Raw genomic sequence first — 19,645 nt, 5'->3', positions numbered from 1 at the left:
TGTGCTAGAACTTGCAACTTTTCTGTAAATTTGAGAATGTTTCAAAAAAATAGGTTTAAGAAAGAAGGCAAATGGGGACACCTAGGTGGCTCAGAAGGCGAAATGTCTGACTCTTGATTTCAGCTCAGGTCATGACCTCAGGGTTGTGGGATCCAGCCCCATGTCAGGCTCAGTGCTGCGCATGAGTCTGCTGGAGATTCTCTCCCTCTGCCCCTCCCACCTCTCTCTCTCTCTCTCTCTCTGTCTCTGTCTCTCTCTCTCTCTAAATTGTATCTTAAAAAATAAAAAAGAAGGCAAATTACTAATATCAGAAATGAAAGCTGGGACATCACACAGACATTAGAAGGATAATAGCAGAAAACCATGAATAACTTAATGTCCACAAATGTGATAAACTGGATGAAAATGATCAATTCCTGGAAAGACACAATTTGCTAGAACTCACACAAGAAAAAACAGAAACCAACTTTCCAAAACAGAAAGCATCAGACCCAAATGGGCTCACTGGTGAATTCAACCAAACCCCTGAGGAAGAAATTGTATTAATTTTCTACAATCCCTTTCACAGGATGGAGGCAGTGGGGACAGCCATTCTTCGTCTCCTGTTGGCTGTGGGCAGGGCTTTGCACAGCAAAACCAGGAGTTTGAGTGAAAAAATGCATGACCAAAGGATGGAGGGTTTGCTCCCTTTTTGGAACTGAGAGCATTTATCCAGAAATGGAAGTCAGCACCTCGCTGCACCCATGAGATAGATCCGTGGCCCTGGCTGGGATCCCACCCTCCACACTACCTCAAGATGAGTCTGGTCAATTGGAGCCACACCGCTGGATGCAATGGGTCATACATGATGAAGTGATGCAATCCTGGGCCACAGCCGCTGGGGGCAGGTTTCCCGGTGCCCAGGAAGACCCCGCATCAAAGGAAGCCAGCCATCATCATGGTCTTATTCTTGATCTTGTCACCACCAGTCACCTCCACTTCACACGCTTGTCCCCAGTCCCCTGCCCCTCCCCTCCAGGCTAACCCCTCGCCTCTGCCCTGTCCCCACCCGTGTCCTCATGTCTCTCCTCACCCAGCTTATTTTCCAAAGTCCTCTAACTAGATCTCCCTCTAGACGTCGTTAACCCTTCCGTCTCCAATTGGCATGCTTGATTGGCTAAACTGAAACCTGGCTTAATCCAGTTCTCCATCCTGTCTGCACCCACGCTCACAAGGTTGAAGGACAAGAGGAAACCTGCAATTGCGCCCACTGTTCTCACTTTAGATTCATGAAGGTCTGGTGCACACAGCCCTACGTGCCTCTGTCTACCTGTTCCTGACTTTCCACGGTTGCTGGCAGTCACCTGCAGGCCCTGTTAACCACACATCCTGACTGAGTTGGTGTGCTGTGAGCCCCCAACAAGCTCCTGGGGGAGGCTGGTGCAGCTGGAACCACCATACTCAGTACCCACAGTCCTAAATGGAGACTTGCAGCCAACTCTGTCCTCAAAGTTCCAATGACATTGTGTTTACTTTCTGTTGCAGCCATAACACTCAGCAGCACAACACAACACAGATGTGTTAGTTCTGGAGGTCTCATGTGGCTACAGGGAAGGTGTTGGGGAGACTCCACTCCTTGCCTTTATGCAGTTGCTAGAGCACTTGCCCCTGGTCTCACAGCCCCCCCTCCAACTGCAAGAGTAGCAGCATTACCTCCTCCACCTTCCCTCCACAGGATCCTCTCCCTCTGACCTCCATCACTGCTGGGAGAGTGTGCTTCTCAGGGCCCAGGTGACAATCCAGGATAGTCTCCCCACCTCAGGGATGCTGCATGCACGGCATCTGCAAAGTGACTCACGTCACAAGTTCTGGGGATCCAGATGCCGATGTCTCTGGAGCTGTCCTCCTGTCCCTTGCCCATCCTCTACTCTCTCCCTGCCGAGGATGGGGCCTTGCTCAAAGATTCCAATGGTTTCTCTCCACCCCCACGTACCTGGGCATGTGTGGTGTTTCACGATCTCTCCTCACATCTGCATCTGGCACATACAGATGCATCAGGGAAGCTGGTTCCTGGTTCATTTGGGAGGACAGACTGTGCACCATTCTTGGGCAGGCTGACACTGCACTCAGTGGCCAGCCAGAGGAAAGGGGTGCTCTCCACCTGTGTCCCCACGTTACCATCTGCCTGCCCTGCCTACAAGGCCACAAACGTCCCAGGCCACGTTCCATGTTGAGCATCCCCAGAACCCTCCCCAGTCCTGGGCCTTGGCCAATTGCTCTGGAGTCTCTTCCTATTTGCTGAGATATCCATAGACGTGAAGATATAAATGTGCTCATTCTCCTCCCAGCTGCTCCCCAGAAAGAACGCCCCCCAGAGAAGCTGACCATCCATCACAACAGAACAGCTTTGCATGAATTTTCTTCTAAGCACATACATTTAATTTCTAAAATTGCTCTGGGAAGGCAAGAGACTGAGGTTCATTTTTAAGATCTATTTGTTTGCAGCCTAGAAACAAGCACAAAGAGGGAATCGTCATGGGAGGGAAAGGAGAGTAGTGAGCCAAAGAAAACGCTCTAACTTTAGTTGTGTTCTTTGTGAAGAATCAATAGCAGCCTCTGTGGGACCAGACCCGGGAGGTGCCACAAGCCTGTGGGTGATGTATCAACACACACGTACACATGGACTGGGGGACGTGTCGAACTGTACCAGGCACTTAAACACATGGGATCCAAATTAAGTCTTATCAGCAAGTTCATTATCTAAAAATAAATCAGCTTTTCTTTGCTTCAGCAAAAGATCAGATTATAGTGTAACGCCGCCTTTCAGAATACAATGTTTTTATTCTCAGATGAGTGAGGACGATGAGAATTATTACATAATCTTTCAGGTACTACATAGGCTGAGCAGAGGCTTTGGGCCTTCACTGCAAGGGCTGTCTCACAGGGCACCCATTGCAGACGTGCAATAGGCTTCAGTGGCTAAGCACAAAATGATTCTGAAATACAACATGGAGAGCAGAAAACACTGCCAAACTTCCAGACAGGATGCTCCCAGCAACCCTCCACCCAAGTCAGATGGGCAACCCCCCCACCTTCTGCATGATCTGGCAGCAGTCTCTCCATCCTCTGGGCATTGACAAGGCTGAGATGACCATTCCCGGGCCTGTCCCCTCACAGGATGACAAGGGTAAAGACAACATGGGTTCTAGCCTACCCTAATGCGGGCAGCCAGCCGTGGGGCTAGGTGGCATACTATGTGCATATGTACACACAGACATGCACACACATGCAAACCCACAAATATATATATGCATGCATACATACTTGCACATATACACACATGCATATATACACCTATGCACATCTGCATGTGTGTGCACATATGTACAAGCGTGCACCCACTTGTATACGTGCACACACATGTGTGCATACATGCATGCACATATATACTTATATGTACATGCCACACATATATGCACACATGCGTGCATATATACTAAGCCTGCAATGTGTGGGTGCATGAGCCACAGCTGCTATGGAGAACATAGGTTTTTAAGGTATATAAGAGATTCTCCAAGACCAAAGGGCTCCCTGGGCCGCATCCCCCATGGTTAGGCTCTGGAACTTCTGTGCGTTCTGCCCTGAAGAGGGGCCATGAGGACACTGCAGCAGATGACCCGGGCCTCCCAGAGGTGGACACTGTGTCCCTCCTTGCACAGCTCACTGCCAGGCAGGTCTCGAGCCCCCCCATGAGGTGGAGTGACAAGTACACTCCACAGAGGCACAGCCTGTGTTCTGAGAAGTGGTGTGAGCTGCCCAGGCTCCAGCAGCGTTAAGAGGCAGCGTGGCTGACCGCTAAGAGCTGCTAGCGCACGTCCATACCCCCAGGTGGTGTCTGTCTCAAGGTAAAAACGCAGCACTGGGTACAACAACACGACAGGAAGCAGTGAAAATACTTTACTGTTTACTGTGCCCTTCCCATCACACACTGCATGGTGGCTCGCCAGGAGGCCGTTTCAGGTGGACGTCTCTGCTGATCTTCACCTTGGCTTCGTCGTGCCCTCAGTCCTCACTCTCTTCTTCCTCATTCATTATTGTCACAATTGCTGGATTGAAGATCAAACAAAGTGTGGGTTTTCTGCGTGGAGGTGCAGCAATCCCAAGGACATTGCATTAGGTCCACGAGCAGATCCACGCAGCACGCATGCAGCATACATACAACGATCTACTCAAAGACAAGTTTGGTCAACGGTCTGTGTGGCCCTGTCCCCCTGCCACCACAGGAGCAGCGTCTCCACGTCTCGTGGCCTCACTCAGCAGAAAGCCCCCGAGAAGGTGGATGTGCCTCCCTGCAGGAAAGGACCACAGCTCAGACGCAGCTTGGCAGAGCAAGCACCTGGACCCTACAGGCTGGCTGGGGGGGCCGCCTGCCCACCCTCCTCTCCCCGTTGATCCTGTGAGACCAGGTCTCCTTGGCTGACAGGCAACAAGAGACCCAGAAAGAGCGCGTCTGCACAAACCGCCCAAGAGTTTAGGGCGCTTTCTTCTCCAACTGGCCAGGCGCTCACCTGTGAGAAGCAACAAGCAACTGCCAAAGCCCTCCTGAGACAGTTCATAAGTACGCGTGACGCTGCCTCCTGAGAAGCAGAGGGGCCGGCTCCTGAGCCGCTGCTCACAGCCCAGGGGCTGCCGGCACCATCAGGCCGTCGCAGGGGCAAGTGGGCGTCTGCACCACCGCCGGGAGGGCCCCGAGGCCTGCAAGTGCGCGCTCAGCCCACGGCATGACCGCCCGGCCCGGGGCAGGCCCATCACAGGCAGGGTCTGGGGCCAAGGCTGCCCTGGCCAGGACCACCGCAGTCTTACCGTCCTCCGCCCTGCTGCCCGTAGTCTTGGACAACGGCCCCAACCCCTCGGTCTTGGACTCCAGGTTCTCACTGGATAGGGCTGCCCTGCCTCTCTCGCTGGGCTTGGATGACAGAGGGACACCCGCGGGGACCTCCTTTTCTCTCTTATTCTCTTGAAAGACCCTGACAGAAAAAGAGAAATTGAAGGGGGAGAGCCGTCCCATCCTCCACCAGGATGTCCACTAGGATGTCTCCCTGAAACGGGGAGTTGTGCGTTGCCTTAGCCGTCCCCACTCTAGTCTCTTACACACACTCCACACACCCAGCTGTGAGAGGCATCCAGAACCCTGAGGACGGGGACAGGTGCAGGGACCGTGTGAGTGTGCAGGCAGGTCACACAACACAGCACCTAGAACCACTCTGAGTAGGGAAGCAGTTTGCTGCTGCACAGAGTGCTTGACTAGTCTCAGTGGCTTCTCTCTGTGTCCTAAAGGGGTGTGTGGTTGTGGCGGGGGCACCTTGGCCCCGAGTAGCAACAATGAATCCAGGCCCTGCCCATGGACAGCCGCCACCTGCTGTGGCCTTGTGTCCTCATCCCTGAAACAAGAGGGGAGACTGGTGTCTGGAACAGTCTACACTGTGACTCACAGCACACCCGCACACATGTCGGGCAGGAAGCCCTGTACTGCATCCGTGTCGGTGCTCCTTAACTGCTGGAGGCGGAGGCGACATAGGGAGCCTCAGGCTGACCACCCACTCCTCGCTGCCCCGCAGGTGGACTGGAGAAACGACTGACCTGTAAATGATTGTGATGATGAAGGCCCCGGCGATGATCACGATCAGGGCAGAGAACACCTGCACATAAACTGGAAAACAGCTTCCGTTACAAACATCAGTCTTCTGCCAGTCAGGTGGTACTCCTGCTGCCCAAGGCCTCTCCCCCACACCCTCTCCTGGGGACATGTGGAGGCTTGAAGGCACCTGGGCCACGCAGACACGTGAGGGTCCACATGGGCCACACAGAGGACAACCAGGGGGCTACCCACAAGCACAGGCACACAGACAACACCCTCCTCTCTTCTCTAGAAAAGCCTCTTTGCTATCTGTAATCTGTGGCCCTACCCCAAACTCCCCAGTACTTGGGTGAGCTATCCTGAGACTGCATATAAGGAAAATGCTTCTTGGGTGACAGACACGTCCCCCTGGCTGAGCTTCTCTGTATTAACAAGGGGCTTCCACTGTCCCCACACCACCACATCTTCTCAAGACCCACCCCCAACAGAACCACCAGGGCCTTCACAGTGATCCTTGGGGGGGGTTGCACCTATTTCTGGGCTTCCCTCTGTGGGAAGGTGCTGGGCCCCTTCCACCTGGGAAAGCAGGAGTGGGCATGCATGGCCCAGCCTTCCTGTAGGGACCCTCCACCACAGAAGCCTCCCTTGCCGAGGCTGGGCCTAACTCTTGGGGTCCACGGCTCCTGGGCTCAGGCAGAGCAAGGGGCCATGTCCCGGGGCCCTCATACCCAGGCAGTCCCCATGAGTGCGCTCAGGGGAAGCTTTACAACCACCCCTCTCCCTGTCAGGAGGAGGTCAGGAGCCAGAAGACGTGATGCAAGAAGAGCTGTGGACATGGCACTCAGCACAGTTTGTGCATAGTGGTCCCTATCATGTAACTATCGTCATGCCTCGTTCTCGCTGCTTTTCACCCTTTCAAAGAGCTAAAACTGGCTTCTTTGCAAACCCCTACCTTGAATGACAGGATTTGCTTCAATTCTCTTACCTCCTCCCCTAAACCATGTTCACCTGCCCTTAACCAGCAGTAACATTAGATGCAATGTCCCTGGGAGGTTCATTCATGTCCCGAGGCTACTGTAACAAAGTGCCAACAGCCTGTGGCTTCAACAACAGAAAGTTAGTGTCTCACAGCTGTGCAGGTACAAGTCCAAGATGGGGGTACCCTGAAGCTCTGGGGCCCCTTCCTGCTTCTTCCAGCTCCCGGGGATCCCAGGATCCTTGGTGCCCTTGGCTTGGAGATGTGTCACCCCACCTGCTGTCTTGTCATCACGTGGCATCTTCCCTCTGTGACACTGTCTTCACATGGCGTTCTCCGCTGTGCGTGCCATGGGCATCTGTCCATGTGTCTCGTCTTATAAGGACACCGATCGTCTTGGAAATTCAGGGACCCCTGTATTCCAGCACCTCACCCTAACTAATCACATCTGCAAAGACCGTGTTTCTCACCAAGGTCACATTCACAGGTACTAGAGTTTTGGCCTGCAACATATCGCCTGGGGTGGGGGGACACAATTCAACCCACGACAGAAGGCAAGCAGTAGCTGCAGAGAAAGCTGCCTCCCAGGCAAGGGAGGGCGATTCCAAAAGGCACTGTATACTCTGGACTAACCCCGAGGGTCTCGGAGAATGGACAGGGCCTCCAGGATCCTTTGCACAGGGGCTGATGTCAGAAAACTGAAGGGAGTTGAAGCCAAACAGCTCAGTGATAACAACCCAAGTGCCTGGTTTTCTCACATTGATTCCAGCTCATTAAGTGATGGCCAAGCACAGGACAGGGACTCAATGGCCAGAGTCCCTCAGGGAGAGAATGGAGACCTGGTCTGTGGGATTGACAACACACACACCATGGCAATGCACCACTCAGGAAGCTGCTTGCTGAAGGCTCTCTTCTAGTCAGCTGGCTCATTTCCTTCAGTGATACCTCTCCCATGGATATGTGTTCACCTCAGTTCACCTTTCCATCTCTAGAGCTATAACAACCAGCCTCCAAGATGGCCTGCGGGGATGCTCCTGATATTCACACCCGGGTGTAGACACTTCCACATTGCACAGGGCTGACCTCTGAACCAAGGGCATGTGACAGGGCATGACTTCCTAGGCTAGGTCAAAGAGTCCTTGTGGCTTCTACCCAGCTTTCTCAGGCCACCCGCTCTGGGAAGAGGCCATTATCATGACGTAAGGACAGGCAAGTAGGTCTCATGGCATGGGAAACAGCTTCCTGTTAATCCTTAGTACCACCTGCCAGCAAAGCCAGCTGTCTCAGAGCAGACCCTCTAGCCCTGGTCCAGCCCTCCAATGACTGCAGCTTCATGAGTCCCCAAGCCCCTCCACCTAGCTAAGCCTCTAAGCTGTTGCTTTAGGCCACTAAGTTCTGAGTAGTGTGTTCCACTGCAATAACTAATACAAGGGTGTGGCAAAGGGCCTGGCACAGAGAAAGTACACTTGAAATGATGCTAAATGCAAACGATCAAACCAGGAGATATTAAGGGATGAGAAGGGAGTCCTCAAATTCTTGAATTCCAGGAAATGTATATTCCTGGAATAACACTAGGTGTTATTTTCTCTCCTGGTTCATGGAGTAAATGCAGAATTTATGTGAGTGAAGCTATGAAAGAGATACACACATATGGGTAATGTTGGAGTATCCAATGTCAGTATATCTTCCACATCCTTAAATAATCAAGTATTTGTGATCCTTGGTGTCAAGTTCCTGGAGGCAGAAACTGAGTCTCTGTGATCCTCTCTGCACAGGATGTGGCTAGCACACAATTAGCTATCGACAATATGTACGATTGGTCACTGAGAAATAGCAACAACTGAAGACAGCATTATTTTCCTTAAGGAATCTCTCTGTAATTTCACCCCCAGATACAGTTAAAAGTTTTGAAATCATCTCAGTGAGTCCCATGAAAAAACAGAAGTCAAACACTTAGAAGTGACATGTTAAATAATGTGCCCTAAATCAAGACAGAAGGATGAAGGCAAGTCATTCTCTTTGAATTCCCAATTCTTTTTCAAAGATCTAATGCTAATTCCCCAAGTTCATATTCTTAATAATACAGATTATGCCATAACACAATGTGCACTTCAAACCAGCCAATTTAAGAAGTTAGTGAAAGGTTTTCATAACATGGAATTATGTGCACAAAGAACTCATAATACCCTGTCACTGAATACTACAACTTACACAGCACAAAGGTTCACTTGCCATCTTGAATGAGAAAGATGTCAAGGAAATGAAAAATAATCTGAGGGCACAGTGAGAACCCAAATGTAGGGCTCACTGCCCAGACTCTTCCCACAGATGGCCCAACTTATCAAGCTTGAAGGAAGTCAGAAGTTGAGAAAAAGCCTAACCCACACAACTCATTAAAACTGAAAAGATGGAAAGAGGATTAATACTTGCCTCCTTGCAAAAATGGCATACCTACTTGTAGAATAGTGAACCCTCTTCCCAGACAAAAATTTTTGAAGGGTTTGTATTCATTTCTGGATTCATTATAGGTAATGTTCCTTAAAGAATAAGACTCATCCTTCAAAGTGAGTAGCAGGCATAAGGTAATATCAATGTATGCGATGTTGGATTACTGGCAGAAGTTCGAATCTGTGTGCCCTTGCCAGCCACGATCTGTCTCCAAGGATCCATCTCACCACCTTTTGTTGTTGGGGCCATTTCACTGGGACATGAGGAAATTAGGCTGACAGCCAAAGACTATGACCACAGGTGTGACCTGACTCAGGAACTGAATGTCTTCTGCATCTTCATATGTGGAAGATTGAAAGAACAAATTCAAGTGCTTTGGGTGTGAATGTTTCCTCCAATTAGAAGCCCCAAATGGTAAACATCTCAGAAAAACTAAGATACACAAGTGCTTAGGAAACCAGAGCCAAAAGTAAAGCTTCATGATGTACCTGTCTGTTGCCCTCCAAACAGTGAGATGTGGGTGTCAAACCACCAATGCCACAAAATGACAAAAGGATGACAAATGCAAAATGCATCAAATTATGGCCAAATGAACTCAGCTCAGGAATATCTGTTACATGCCCCAGAGAGCAAGCTGCTGGATGACAGGCCACTCCACACTAGAAGACCTGGGACTCTGAAGGATCTCTCAGGTAGGATTCTGGCTAAAGGTTGTGGGTTTTACACCAAGACAAATAGAGGACAATAAACTAAAGACAAAGTGCTGTGTCTCATAGTAGCTACCCAAATGTGTGCAAATGGGCCTGAGGGTCATTAAAGTCTACAATTAATTTTCAGTGTGACATCAGAAAAAAAAGGCAGAAAAGGAGCCCCCCACCCCAGTCCCTCCTCCATAAAACCAGTGAGAACACTGGCAACATTTATCAGAATAAACTTTTTCAGAATTCTGAAAGTTGACCAATCAAAAGTTTGCAAATGAACATGTAACTGCAGTAAGAACACTGAACTATGGACATTTTATGTTGCCCTATTCCCACTTCTGCTCACCTCCAATTCCATGGTAGTCTTGAACCAATAACCCAAAATCATGGTAACAACTAGCAGCCTGGCATCACTGAAGGGGATAGAGCAGGGCTAGAGCTCCTTCAAGGTCCCAGTCCCAGAGAACTGTCATTATTTTATCCATCCTATACTACACTAGAAGATCTCACCTGCAAAGTTGTCTTTATTTCACCTGACTTGGAGCTAATTTAGTGTGAACAACTTTTCTCAGACATTTGTTGAAAATAATCAGAGGCAATTGTTGAAAATCATGATGGCATGAGGTGCCTGGGTGGTTCAGTCAGTTAAGTGTCTGCCTTCACCTCAGGTCATGATCCCGGGATTGGGATCAAGCCCCATATTTGATTCCCTGCAGGGAGAGTCTGCTTCTCCCTCTGCTTCTCCCCCTGACTCATGCTCACACATGCTCTTTCTTTCTCTCTTTCTCAAATAAATAAATAGACAACTTTAGAAAAGAAAATCATGATGGTTAAATTGGCTAACAGTAGTTGGAGGTAGATAACAGGTCAACCAAAAAGCTTAAAAGGAAAATCTGGGGAATTATTTGTCTGTAGGGAGGTCTGAAAAGCTGTGACATATTCCTTGAAATCTAGAAGGCAATGCACATGCCTGAGGCTGTGCACATAGTTCTAAATAGCTGAGGAGGCCCTAAACTCTCACTTCTGGCTGGCATTGAGGCTCTGTCAAAGTATAAAGAAAAGATGAAGGCACAGTTGGGACTACCAGGCTGACTGTTGAAAGTATGCCTCCATACACACAGAAAGCCCCTATGCAAAGACTGAGATTTACTAATTCCAATAATCTAAGCAGATTCTCCAGTTATTAGCTGACCAGTAGGCTATCCAGGCTGAATTTTCAATGGTCATGTGCCACAAACAACATAGATTTTACAGCATTAGTTCAGAAAGGTCACTAAACAATGCTAAGAACAACTTTTGGGAGGCAGGAGGACATGATTTTCAGAATTGCCACATATTTTTAAATGTCTAGTTTTCAACAACAAAAAAATGCTAGATATGCAAAGAAACAAGAAAGCATGTACACACACACACACACACACACACACACACACACACACACAAGCCAGAAACTATGCCTGAGGAATGGTTTCCCTGAGAAACTGTCCCTGAGGAAGACCAGATGTTGGCTCGCTAGGCAAAAATTTTAAATTAGCTACTTTAAACATGGTAAAAAAAACTAAAGGAAACCATGTTGGAAGAGCTAAAGTAGGAGAATGGTATTTCATCAGATAGAGAATACCAATACTGACATAGAAATTATTTTTTAAGGAACAAAACAAACTCTGGAGTTGAGTATAAGAGAAATGAAAATATCACTATAGGAGTTCAATAGATTTGAGCAGACAAAAGAAAAATATCTGTAGACTTGAAGATAAACCAGTTGATACTATCCATGCAACAGAAAATAGAATCAAGAAAAGGTAACAGAGCCTCAGAGACTTGTGTGGTACCATGGAGTGGACCAATATGCACAATGGGAGTCCCAGAGGGAGCATAGAGAAAGGAGAGGAATAGTTGAATAAATGGCAAGAACTTCCTAAATTTGATGATTAGGATAAATCAAAGAGATCCACACCTAAATACATAATAAACAGTCAAAAGACAGATTCTTGGAAACAGCAGAAAAGAGGCAGCATTATGTATAAAAGAAACCTAAAGATTAACAGCAGATTCCTCATCAGAAACCATGGAGGCCAGAAGGCAAAAAGTGATGATAGAAAAGACTGCCAATCAGGAATTTTATACACTGCAACTCTATCCTCCAAAAATGAAGGACAAATTAAGACATTCCCAAACAAAAAACAGAGAATTCATCACTAGTAGATCTGCCTTACATGAAATACTAAAAGAGAGCCCTTCAGGATGAAAGGATAGGATACTAGTCAGTAGCTCAAATCCACATGAGTAATACAGAGCATCACTAAAATATCCCATAGACACAGATAAAGAACTTGATAAAATCCAACATCCCTTCATAATAAAAACACTCAATAAACTAGGAAGAGAAGGGAACTTACTCAACCTGACCTTTAGTAAAACCCATAGCTACCATCATTTTTATTGATACAACACTGCGAATTCCCCAGTAAGATCAGGAACCAGATAAGGATGTACGTTCCCACTTACTCTATTCATCATGTACTAGAGTTTCTAGCCAGGGCAATTAGGCAAGAAAATGAAATAAAACCAACTATATTGGAAAGATAGAAGTAAAATGATCTCTATTTACAGATGATATACTTTTGTATCTAGAAAATCCTAAGTAGGTATGCCTGGGTGGCTCAGTACATTAAGTGTCTGCCTTTGGCTTAGGTCATAATCCCAGGGTCCTAGAATTGAGACCCATATTGGGCTCCTTGCTAAGTGGGGAGCCTGCTTCTCTCTCTCCCTCTGCTTGCCACTCCCTCTGCTTGTGCTCTCTCTCTGCTAGCTAAATAAATAAATAAATCTTTTTTTTTTAAGAAAATCCTAAGTAATCAACTGAAAATGAGTAGAACTATTAGATAAGTCCAAGAAAGTCAAAGGACACAAGATCAAAATACAAAAATCAAATGTATTTCTATATTCTAGCAAAATTTCAATTATCTTGTGTATATATCTAGGATTCTACATACAATCTAAAAATCAAATTAAGGAAATATATTCATTAACAATAACATCAGGAGAGAATAGAATACTTAGGAATAAATTTAACAAAAGAAACACAAGATTGGTACACTGAAAACTACAAAATATTGAGAGAAATTAAAGAAGACCTAAATAAATAGAAAGAAAGCCCTTGTTCACAGATCAGAATACTTATTAGCAATAAGTATTATATATCTTATTATTAGCAATACTCTGCCACCTATCAAAATATCAGAAGGAATTATTTTTCAGAAGTTGACAAGTTGATTCTAAATTTTTAAAAAGATTTTATTTATTTATTCATGAGACATAGAGAGAGGGAGAGACATAGGCAGAGGGAGAAGCAGGCTCCCTGCAGGGGGCCTGATGCGGGACTCAATCCCAGGACCCCACGATTATGCCCTGAGCCAGAGGCAGACACTCAACCACTGAGCCACCCAGGTGCCCCAAGCTGATCCTAAATTAATATAGAAATGCAAAGAACCCATAGTAACCAAAATAATCTTGAAAAAGAAAAAATCAGAGGGCTCATGCTTTTCAATTTCAATATTTATTATAAAGCTACATTAATCAAAATGGTGTGATACCAGCTTAGTGGAACAAAATTGAGAGTCCAGAAATAAACCCTCACATTTCTGGGCAATCGATTTTCAACAAGGATGCCAAAGCAACTCAGTGGAGAAAGAATAGTCTTTTTAACAGATGATCTTGGGACATCTGGATATATCTATATTGAAAGGAATGAAATGGGATCCTTGCCTCACACCATGTAAGAATATTAAGTCAAAATGGACCAAAGACATATCAGCTAAAACCATAAAACCTTTAGAAAATAACAGAGATGTAAATGTTTGTGACCTTGGATTAGACAGTGGTTTCTTAGCTATGATACCAAAAGCATATGCAACCAAAGAACAAATAAACTAGGCATCATCAAAACTAAAAAACACTGTGCTTCAAAGAGACACTATCAAGAAAGTGAAAAGATGACCATCAGATTGGGAGGGAGTGGTTTGTTGCAGAACACATATCTGATAAAGGTCTACCATCCAGAATATATACAGAGCTCTTACAACTCCACAGTAAAAACAAACAAACAAACAAACAAACAAAAAACCTCCACAGTAAAGATATAATTAACCCAGTTAAAAACCAGGCAAGGAATTTGAATAGACGTTTCTTCAGAGAAGACATACAAGTGGCCAAAATGCACATGCAAAGACACTCAACATCCTTACTCATCAGAGAGATACAATCCAAACCGCAAGACAAAACTCATATCTATCACAATGGCTATAAAACGATGGCTAAAAAGCCAGACAACTAGTGATGGTGAGGATACAGAGAAATGGGAATCCTTAGGTACTAACATTGGCACTGTCATTGCAGCTATTGTGGAAAGTAGTTTGGCAATTCTTTAACATTTTAAGTATAGTTAACATATAATCCAGCAATTCAACTTCTGGGTAAATACCCAAGAGAAGTGGAAACATATGTTCATGCAAAAACTTATACACATGTTCCTAGTAGCATTATTCATAGAAGCTAAAAAGTGGCAACAACCCAAACTTCCATCTGCTGATATATAAATAAAATGTGGCATATCCATACAATGAAATATTATTCAGCCATAAACAAGAATGAAGTGCTGATACCTGCTACCACATGGATGAATTTTAAAAACCTGTGAAAGGAGCCTGACACACAAGGTCACATATTGTATGATGCCATTAATATAAAATGTCCAGAAGAGGTAAACCCATAGGGACAGATCAATGGTCACCAGGGGCTAGAGGGAGAGAGGAATGTAGATTGTCCAGTTGACGCATACAGGGCTTCTCTGAGGGCTAATAAAAATGCTCTGGAAGCACCAGTGGTGATGGTTGCATAACTCTGTGAATGTACTAAAAGCTGCTGAACTGTACACTTTAAAGGGGTAAATTTTATGGTATGAGAATTTTATCTCAATATAAATAACAACCAAAAGAGATAACTTCCAGTTAATTCAAGTACAGGGGTAAGTGTGGGATCCTAGGGTTGCTTGGGTCTCCCAGAGGCAGAAATAAGTAGTGAGTCTGGTTCCAAGTGTTCTGACCCAAGATCTGGATGAGAAATTGTCATCACCCTCCCAGCTATCCTAGCGTTTCTTGCAGCCTCTGATTTCTCCTCATTCTGAGAAGCCAAACTTCTTTTGCCCTAAGTGCCAAATCTTCACCATAAAGCAAGACAGATGCTCCCAGTGGCGAGGCAGGATCCTGCCGATGCTTTAGTTTCTTCAATCCTTCTGCACAAAAGGGAGTCCAGAAATAAACCCTCACACTTTAGGGCCTGTGGGATCCAGCAGCCCTGTGGGTCACACCCTGGGAACAGTTAGGAGGCGCAAATGTTCTGATTTCCTAGAGTGGACACTCTGCATCTTAGCTCCAAGGGCTCAGCCTGCCTGAGAAACCTTTGAGAGAAACCTTTCCAGTCTCCCAGCACAAGTGTGCCTGTATCGTCTGGGGAGGTGAGGACAGAGGGTAGGAGCTGGGAAGGGAGGGCCCGGGACACGTTCTCCCCCAGCATCAGAGGGGCTGAGTGTACGTGGCCCTCGGCCAGTATCTGAGTGCAGAGTGCCTTCCTCCTCTCTGGGGAGATCCTGTGTAGGCCGCCTCACTACTCATGCTTGTTCATTCCTCTCCAAACACTCCTAGAGCCAAGCACCCTCATTTCTAAAAGGGCCACAAACAGGGCAAGAAAACACCTCAATCATCAAGTAGAATTTCTTGAGGGTTTGGAAATACTAACCTAGAAAATTCTAGAGACACAGAAGACCAAAGCGCTAAACTATAAGCAAACTGCCAGACAGCCTAACTAGAACATCCCTTCGCACAAGGCATCCCAGCTTATACCCTGCTCTGCACCTACCTCTCCAACCAAAATATGAATCCCATCTCCCTGGTGCTTCCCTCCTCATCCATGGGAAGCAGGCCCTCCTCTGAGGGTGGCGGCCTCTCCCCATTCCCACAGCCCCTCATCCGAGGGCTCCCTGCTGGCTCCACCCCCAGGCACATCCCAGAACAACGGGGTCGGGGTCGGTGTACACAGCTCAGTGGGGCCTGCTTTTATGCTGCAAAGAAGCCTCAGCTGATCTGACCTTGTACACAGCCGGTGGCCAGCCCCTCCCGGAACCAGCTGCTTCTGCACCCACAGCAGGCCCAGGGGTCTCCTAAGGACCCTTCTTAGTATCAGGTGGATTCCATCCACAGTGAACTTCCTCGGCCCCATTTACCCACCCCAAAGCTGGCAGTTTCCATTAATTCATCAGAGTGATGGGACCAGGGAACAGCAGAGGTCAATCCAGCAGGGGAGGCTGGAAAGGGATGCAGGCCCGTGGGCCTCCATGGTTGCTCTGCGGGCCCGGTGCGTATACTTACTGGGGACTGCTTTCTCATAGCACACGCCTTTGTAAAAGCAGCACCCAAGCTCCTTGCAGCGGTCCCTGGTGACATTGTAGTCACAGATGTCGTAGAGAGGAATGTCACACACTGCAAAGCACAGACATACAGCTGTCATCACTGAGAACACAGCCCTGCCAGGAGCTCCAAATCCCAGGGCCTGGGAGGGGGCATTCCAGGGCTTGCACTGGGGGACGTGTGATGTTTTTAATTATGCATCTCACAAATCTCACTTTGAAGATCTAGGATGAATTAGATTTCTGAAAAAAAATCATGTCAAGTTAATTACAGACAATGATGCGGGGTCCTCTACTGATTAAGGAGATAATGTGTTTCCCAGAACATGCGCCAGCATCAGCGCTCTGCAAAGAAAGGATAAACAAAGATGGGATACGGTGGGTGGATATCGGGCCACAGGGTGTGACATGTAATTAATTCATTCGGAAGCACAAGGGGAGTGAAAATTATCAACTGAGGCTGAAGATTATCCCAGAATTTAAAAGTTGATTCAAAAGGACAGAACGTGAAATGTCAGTTTTGACCCAAAGAAAGCAAGCTGGTACGCGGACCAGCGGTGTGGCAATGCCGGTCAGGCACCAGTTCTGACGAGCTTCCAGCTTGAAGGACACGATTCCCCTAAGCGGCAGCAGTGGCGGCTGCCCTAAACCCTGATGGGGTTCCCCCCGGTGTGGAGGGAAGGGGGCAGCGGCCTCCAGGGCATCCCATCCTTTACCCAGTAGTGTCCCAGACACGGGGACCCCACAGAAACCCACTGTGCCTCCTATTCCTTCTCAGGACGTGTGGCCAGGATGCCACTGCAGGCCGAGCAGCACCAGGCTGGGCAGGGTCGGGAACAAAGAAGCCCGTGGTCACCCTCCTGCACTGAGGCCCTCCCCCAGTGCCCAGCAAACTGGGCAGGTAAGGCCACCTCCCCCACTGCCCATGGTCACCGAGGCTCAGTCCCCCTGCAAGGTGTTGTCCATTAAAGGGCATGTCACCTGTGCACAGCTTCACAGGCTGCAGATGGGGTCCCGGCTACAGGGAACTCACTTAGGCCCTCAGGGTGGCAACAGGTGGAGCACACCCACCACCGCTGTGCCTACAGGTGACTCCCACATAGTTGAGAGCAGGGGCCCCCACAGGACCTCACCTGAGGTCTTGATGCATTTTTGTAAAGTCACCCCCCGAGAACCTCATCCACTTCTCAATTCCTGGAGCAACCCCTCTGTCCAGCTGTCTGGCCCCCGAGATACTGGGGTCAGCTGAGGCTCCCTTAGCTCCATTCAGGGGGCAGGTCAGTGAGGCTTCATGGAGATATCCCAGAGCCCCACACTGACCATTGAAAAGCATGAAAGGACAGCCCATCATGTGACCATTGGGCACCAGAAGTGGCATCTCCAGCTGCCCCCACCACATGCTGCTTGGGGGGAATAGTACCCAACAACATTTCTGTGGGCAGGGCCCGGCCACTGCAGCACATGTGGCACCCCGGGTGTACCTGTCTCCTCACGCTCAGGCCCCCACGTCCACCACGTCACAGCCAGGGCAGCCCCAAGCTGCCCATGACATCCAGGGAAGGGCAGGGCCCAGGTGAGCAAGGCAGCCAACCACGTGCCTCCCGCTCTGGAGGGCACAGGCCACACAGCCAGGTCCCTGGGCTCACGTGCCCTCCCCCTGCTGTCGGCCATGTGGCCGTCAGAGCCCAGTCTTCTCTACAACGCGGACGGGGATGTGTCTGCGTGGGGCTCGGCTGTGGAAGGAGTAAGCACCGCAGAGCCTTGAAAACAACGTACTGCCTTAGGGCTCGGGATGGCCCGATGTGAGCTGCTGTTTTATGGTTGGCAGGCCGACCGGGGAAGAGGGCACCCTGGCTGTCTCCCCACTGTGAGACCCCAGGGATGGTCTTTCATCTTCAGGGCAGGCTGTGCCCCGCACACAGAATGCACACAGTGAAGGTGTAACCCACAGGCCACCTGGTTAAGGTGTAACGAGCAGGACACCACGGAACTGGGCCCCAGGCCAGCACCCTGACATCTACTAGGTGGACCTGAGATGTGCCCCCAGCAGCGCCTAGTGGCCGGGTGAACCCCTCAGTCTCCCCACACTGGCCTGGAAGCACCTGCCAGGTACAGCGAATAGAGCTGAAGATGGCCAGCACCCCCCGGCCCCCGCCAGGCCCCCTCAGGAGGCTGCCTGTCATCTACACAACCTGCACTCCAAGTCAAATAAGAGAAACCACACGGAACGACCAGCCTGCTCTGCCCACAGCTGGACAAGGGGCACCTGGCTGGCCTCAGGAGGGGTGGGCACTGCTCTCCATCCCCACCACACCAGGGCCCTAGGCTCACAGCCCTGAAGTAGAGGCTAGAGAGGCTGAACATTCCTGGCCCTGAGAACAGACTGTCCCCATGCAGGTGCTTCTTGCAGGACTCTCGAGGGGGTGACGCCAGGCTAGTCTTCTCTCTTGCCGGTTCAGTGCCCCCAGGTGCAGGCCACCTGCCTCCTCTGTTCGGGGCCTGGTGGATCAGAAACCACAGCCTGGCTTGGAGCCCAGGCCTGGGGCCCTGGGACCTTGAGCTGGAGCCCCTGACCTCTTGTTCCCTGGCAGCCCTATGTGATGGAGCCCCACAAGACTGGCCCCAGGAGGGGCGACCAGGGAGGGTGAGCCCCCCCTCAGTCCTCAGATTTCTGCCGAGCAACAAGAAAACTCTCTCACAGAAGCCTGGCCAGCCTAGAAGTACATCACAGAAGTATGTGCATGGACAAGCTCACTTGAGAAGGAACATCACAGCAAGCATGCATGGCAGGAATGGCCCTTCCCTCATGTCACACGGTCCCCAGTGGTCTCATCCGTGCAGGGTGCACCCCCTCACACACCCCACACCCTCATGTGGTTCTCCGTGGCCACATGTGGGTGCGCACACCCATGCTCAGACGGCCACCATTTCCCCTAGCGTCCAGGATGAGTGTCCAACCGCAGACCCCGGGCACCCAGAGCAGGGGAGGTAGGCTTTTCTGTTGAGAAATGTGTTCTCTCCAAGAAAAAGTGGCTCTTGTGACATTTTGAGGTGGAAGTGTCTGCTTGGCAAGTCACAGGGAAACATCTTTGACCTCTGAGCCCCGGGAGCCAGCTGGATGTGTTTCTTATGCTGAACAACTCCGGCTCAGGTGTCTCTACAGGGACACTTGCAAGAAAATGAAGACTTCATGGCATTTTCCTGCATTATTTTTAAGAACACACATCCCTTTGCCCCCCCTTCCCTGGCTCAGCCTGGGGACTAACTGTGCCCCCTGGGGTTTGTGACCCAGGCTCCACAATGGTCTTTCCCTGTTACCTGCAAATTTCTTCAGGAGGTGTGAGGGGGATTTTTTGAATTCTGGTGCGTATCTCATTGTAGCAGTCGAAGGACAGACGAGGGGGTCAAGGGAACCTGGGAGAGAGAACGGGTTAGCACAG

General features: G+C 48.9%; 1 protein-coding gene across 1 annotated transcript; it reads right to left on the bottom strand.

Moving 5' to 3' along the window:
* Nucleotides 1-3,487: 3,487 nt before the first annotated feature.
* On the bottom strand, nucleotides 3,488-19,645 carry TEX29 (testis expressed 29). Its single transcript, XM_026008903.2, has 5 exons — nucleotides 19,524-19,645; nucleotides 16,168-16,278; nucleotides 5,620-5,689; nucleotides 4,843-5,006; nucleotides 3,488-4,085 (listed from the first exon to the last, which is right to left on the bottom strand). Exons 1-5 carry the CDS (start codon nucleotides 19,579-19,581, stop codon nucleotides 4,042-4,044), a joined length of 447 nt encoding a protein of 148 aa, XP_025864688.2. The 5' UTR covers nucleotides 19,582-19,645; the 3' UTR covers nucleotides 3,488-4,041.

The sequence above is a fragment of the Vulpes vulpes genome, chromosome 6, assembly GCF_048418805.1.
Source record: "Vulpes vulpes isolate BD-2025 chromosome 6, VulVul3, whole genome shotgun sequence".
Classification (NCBI taxonomy): domain Eukaryota; kingdom Metazoa; phylum Chordata; class Mammalia; order Carnivora; family Canidae; genus Vulpes; species Vulpes vulpes.
The sequence above is the reverse complement of the archived record's forward strand: the minus strand, read 5'-3'. Positions and strand labels throughout refer to the sequence as shown.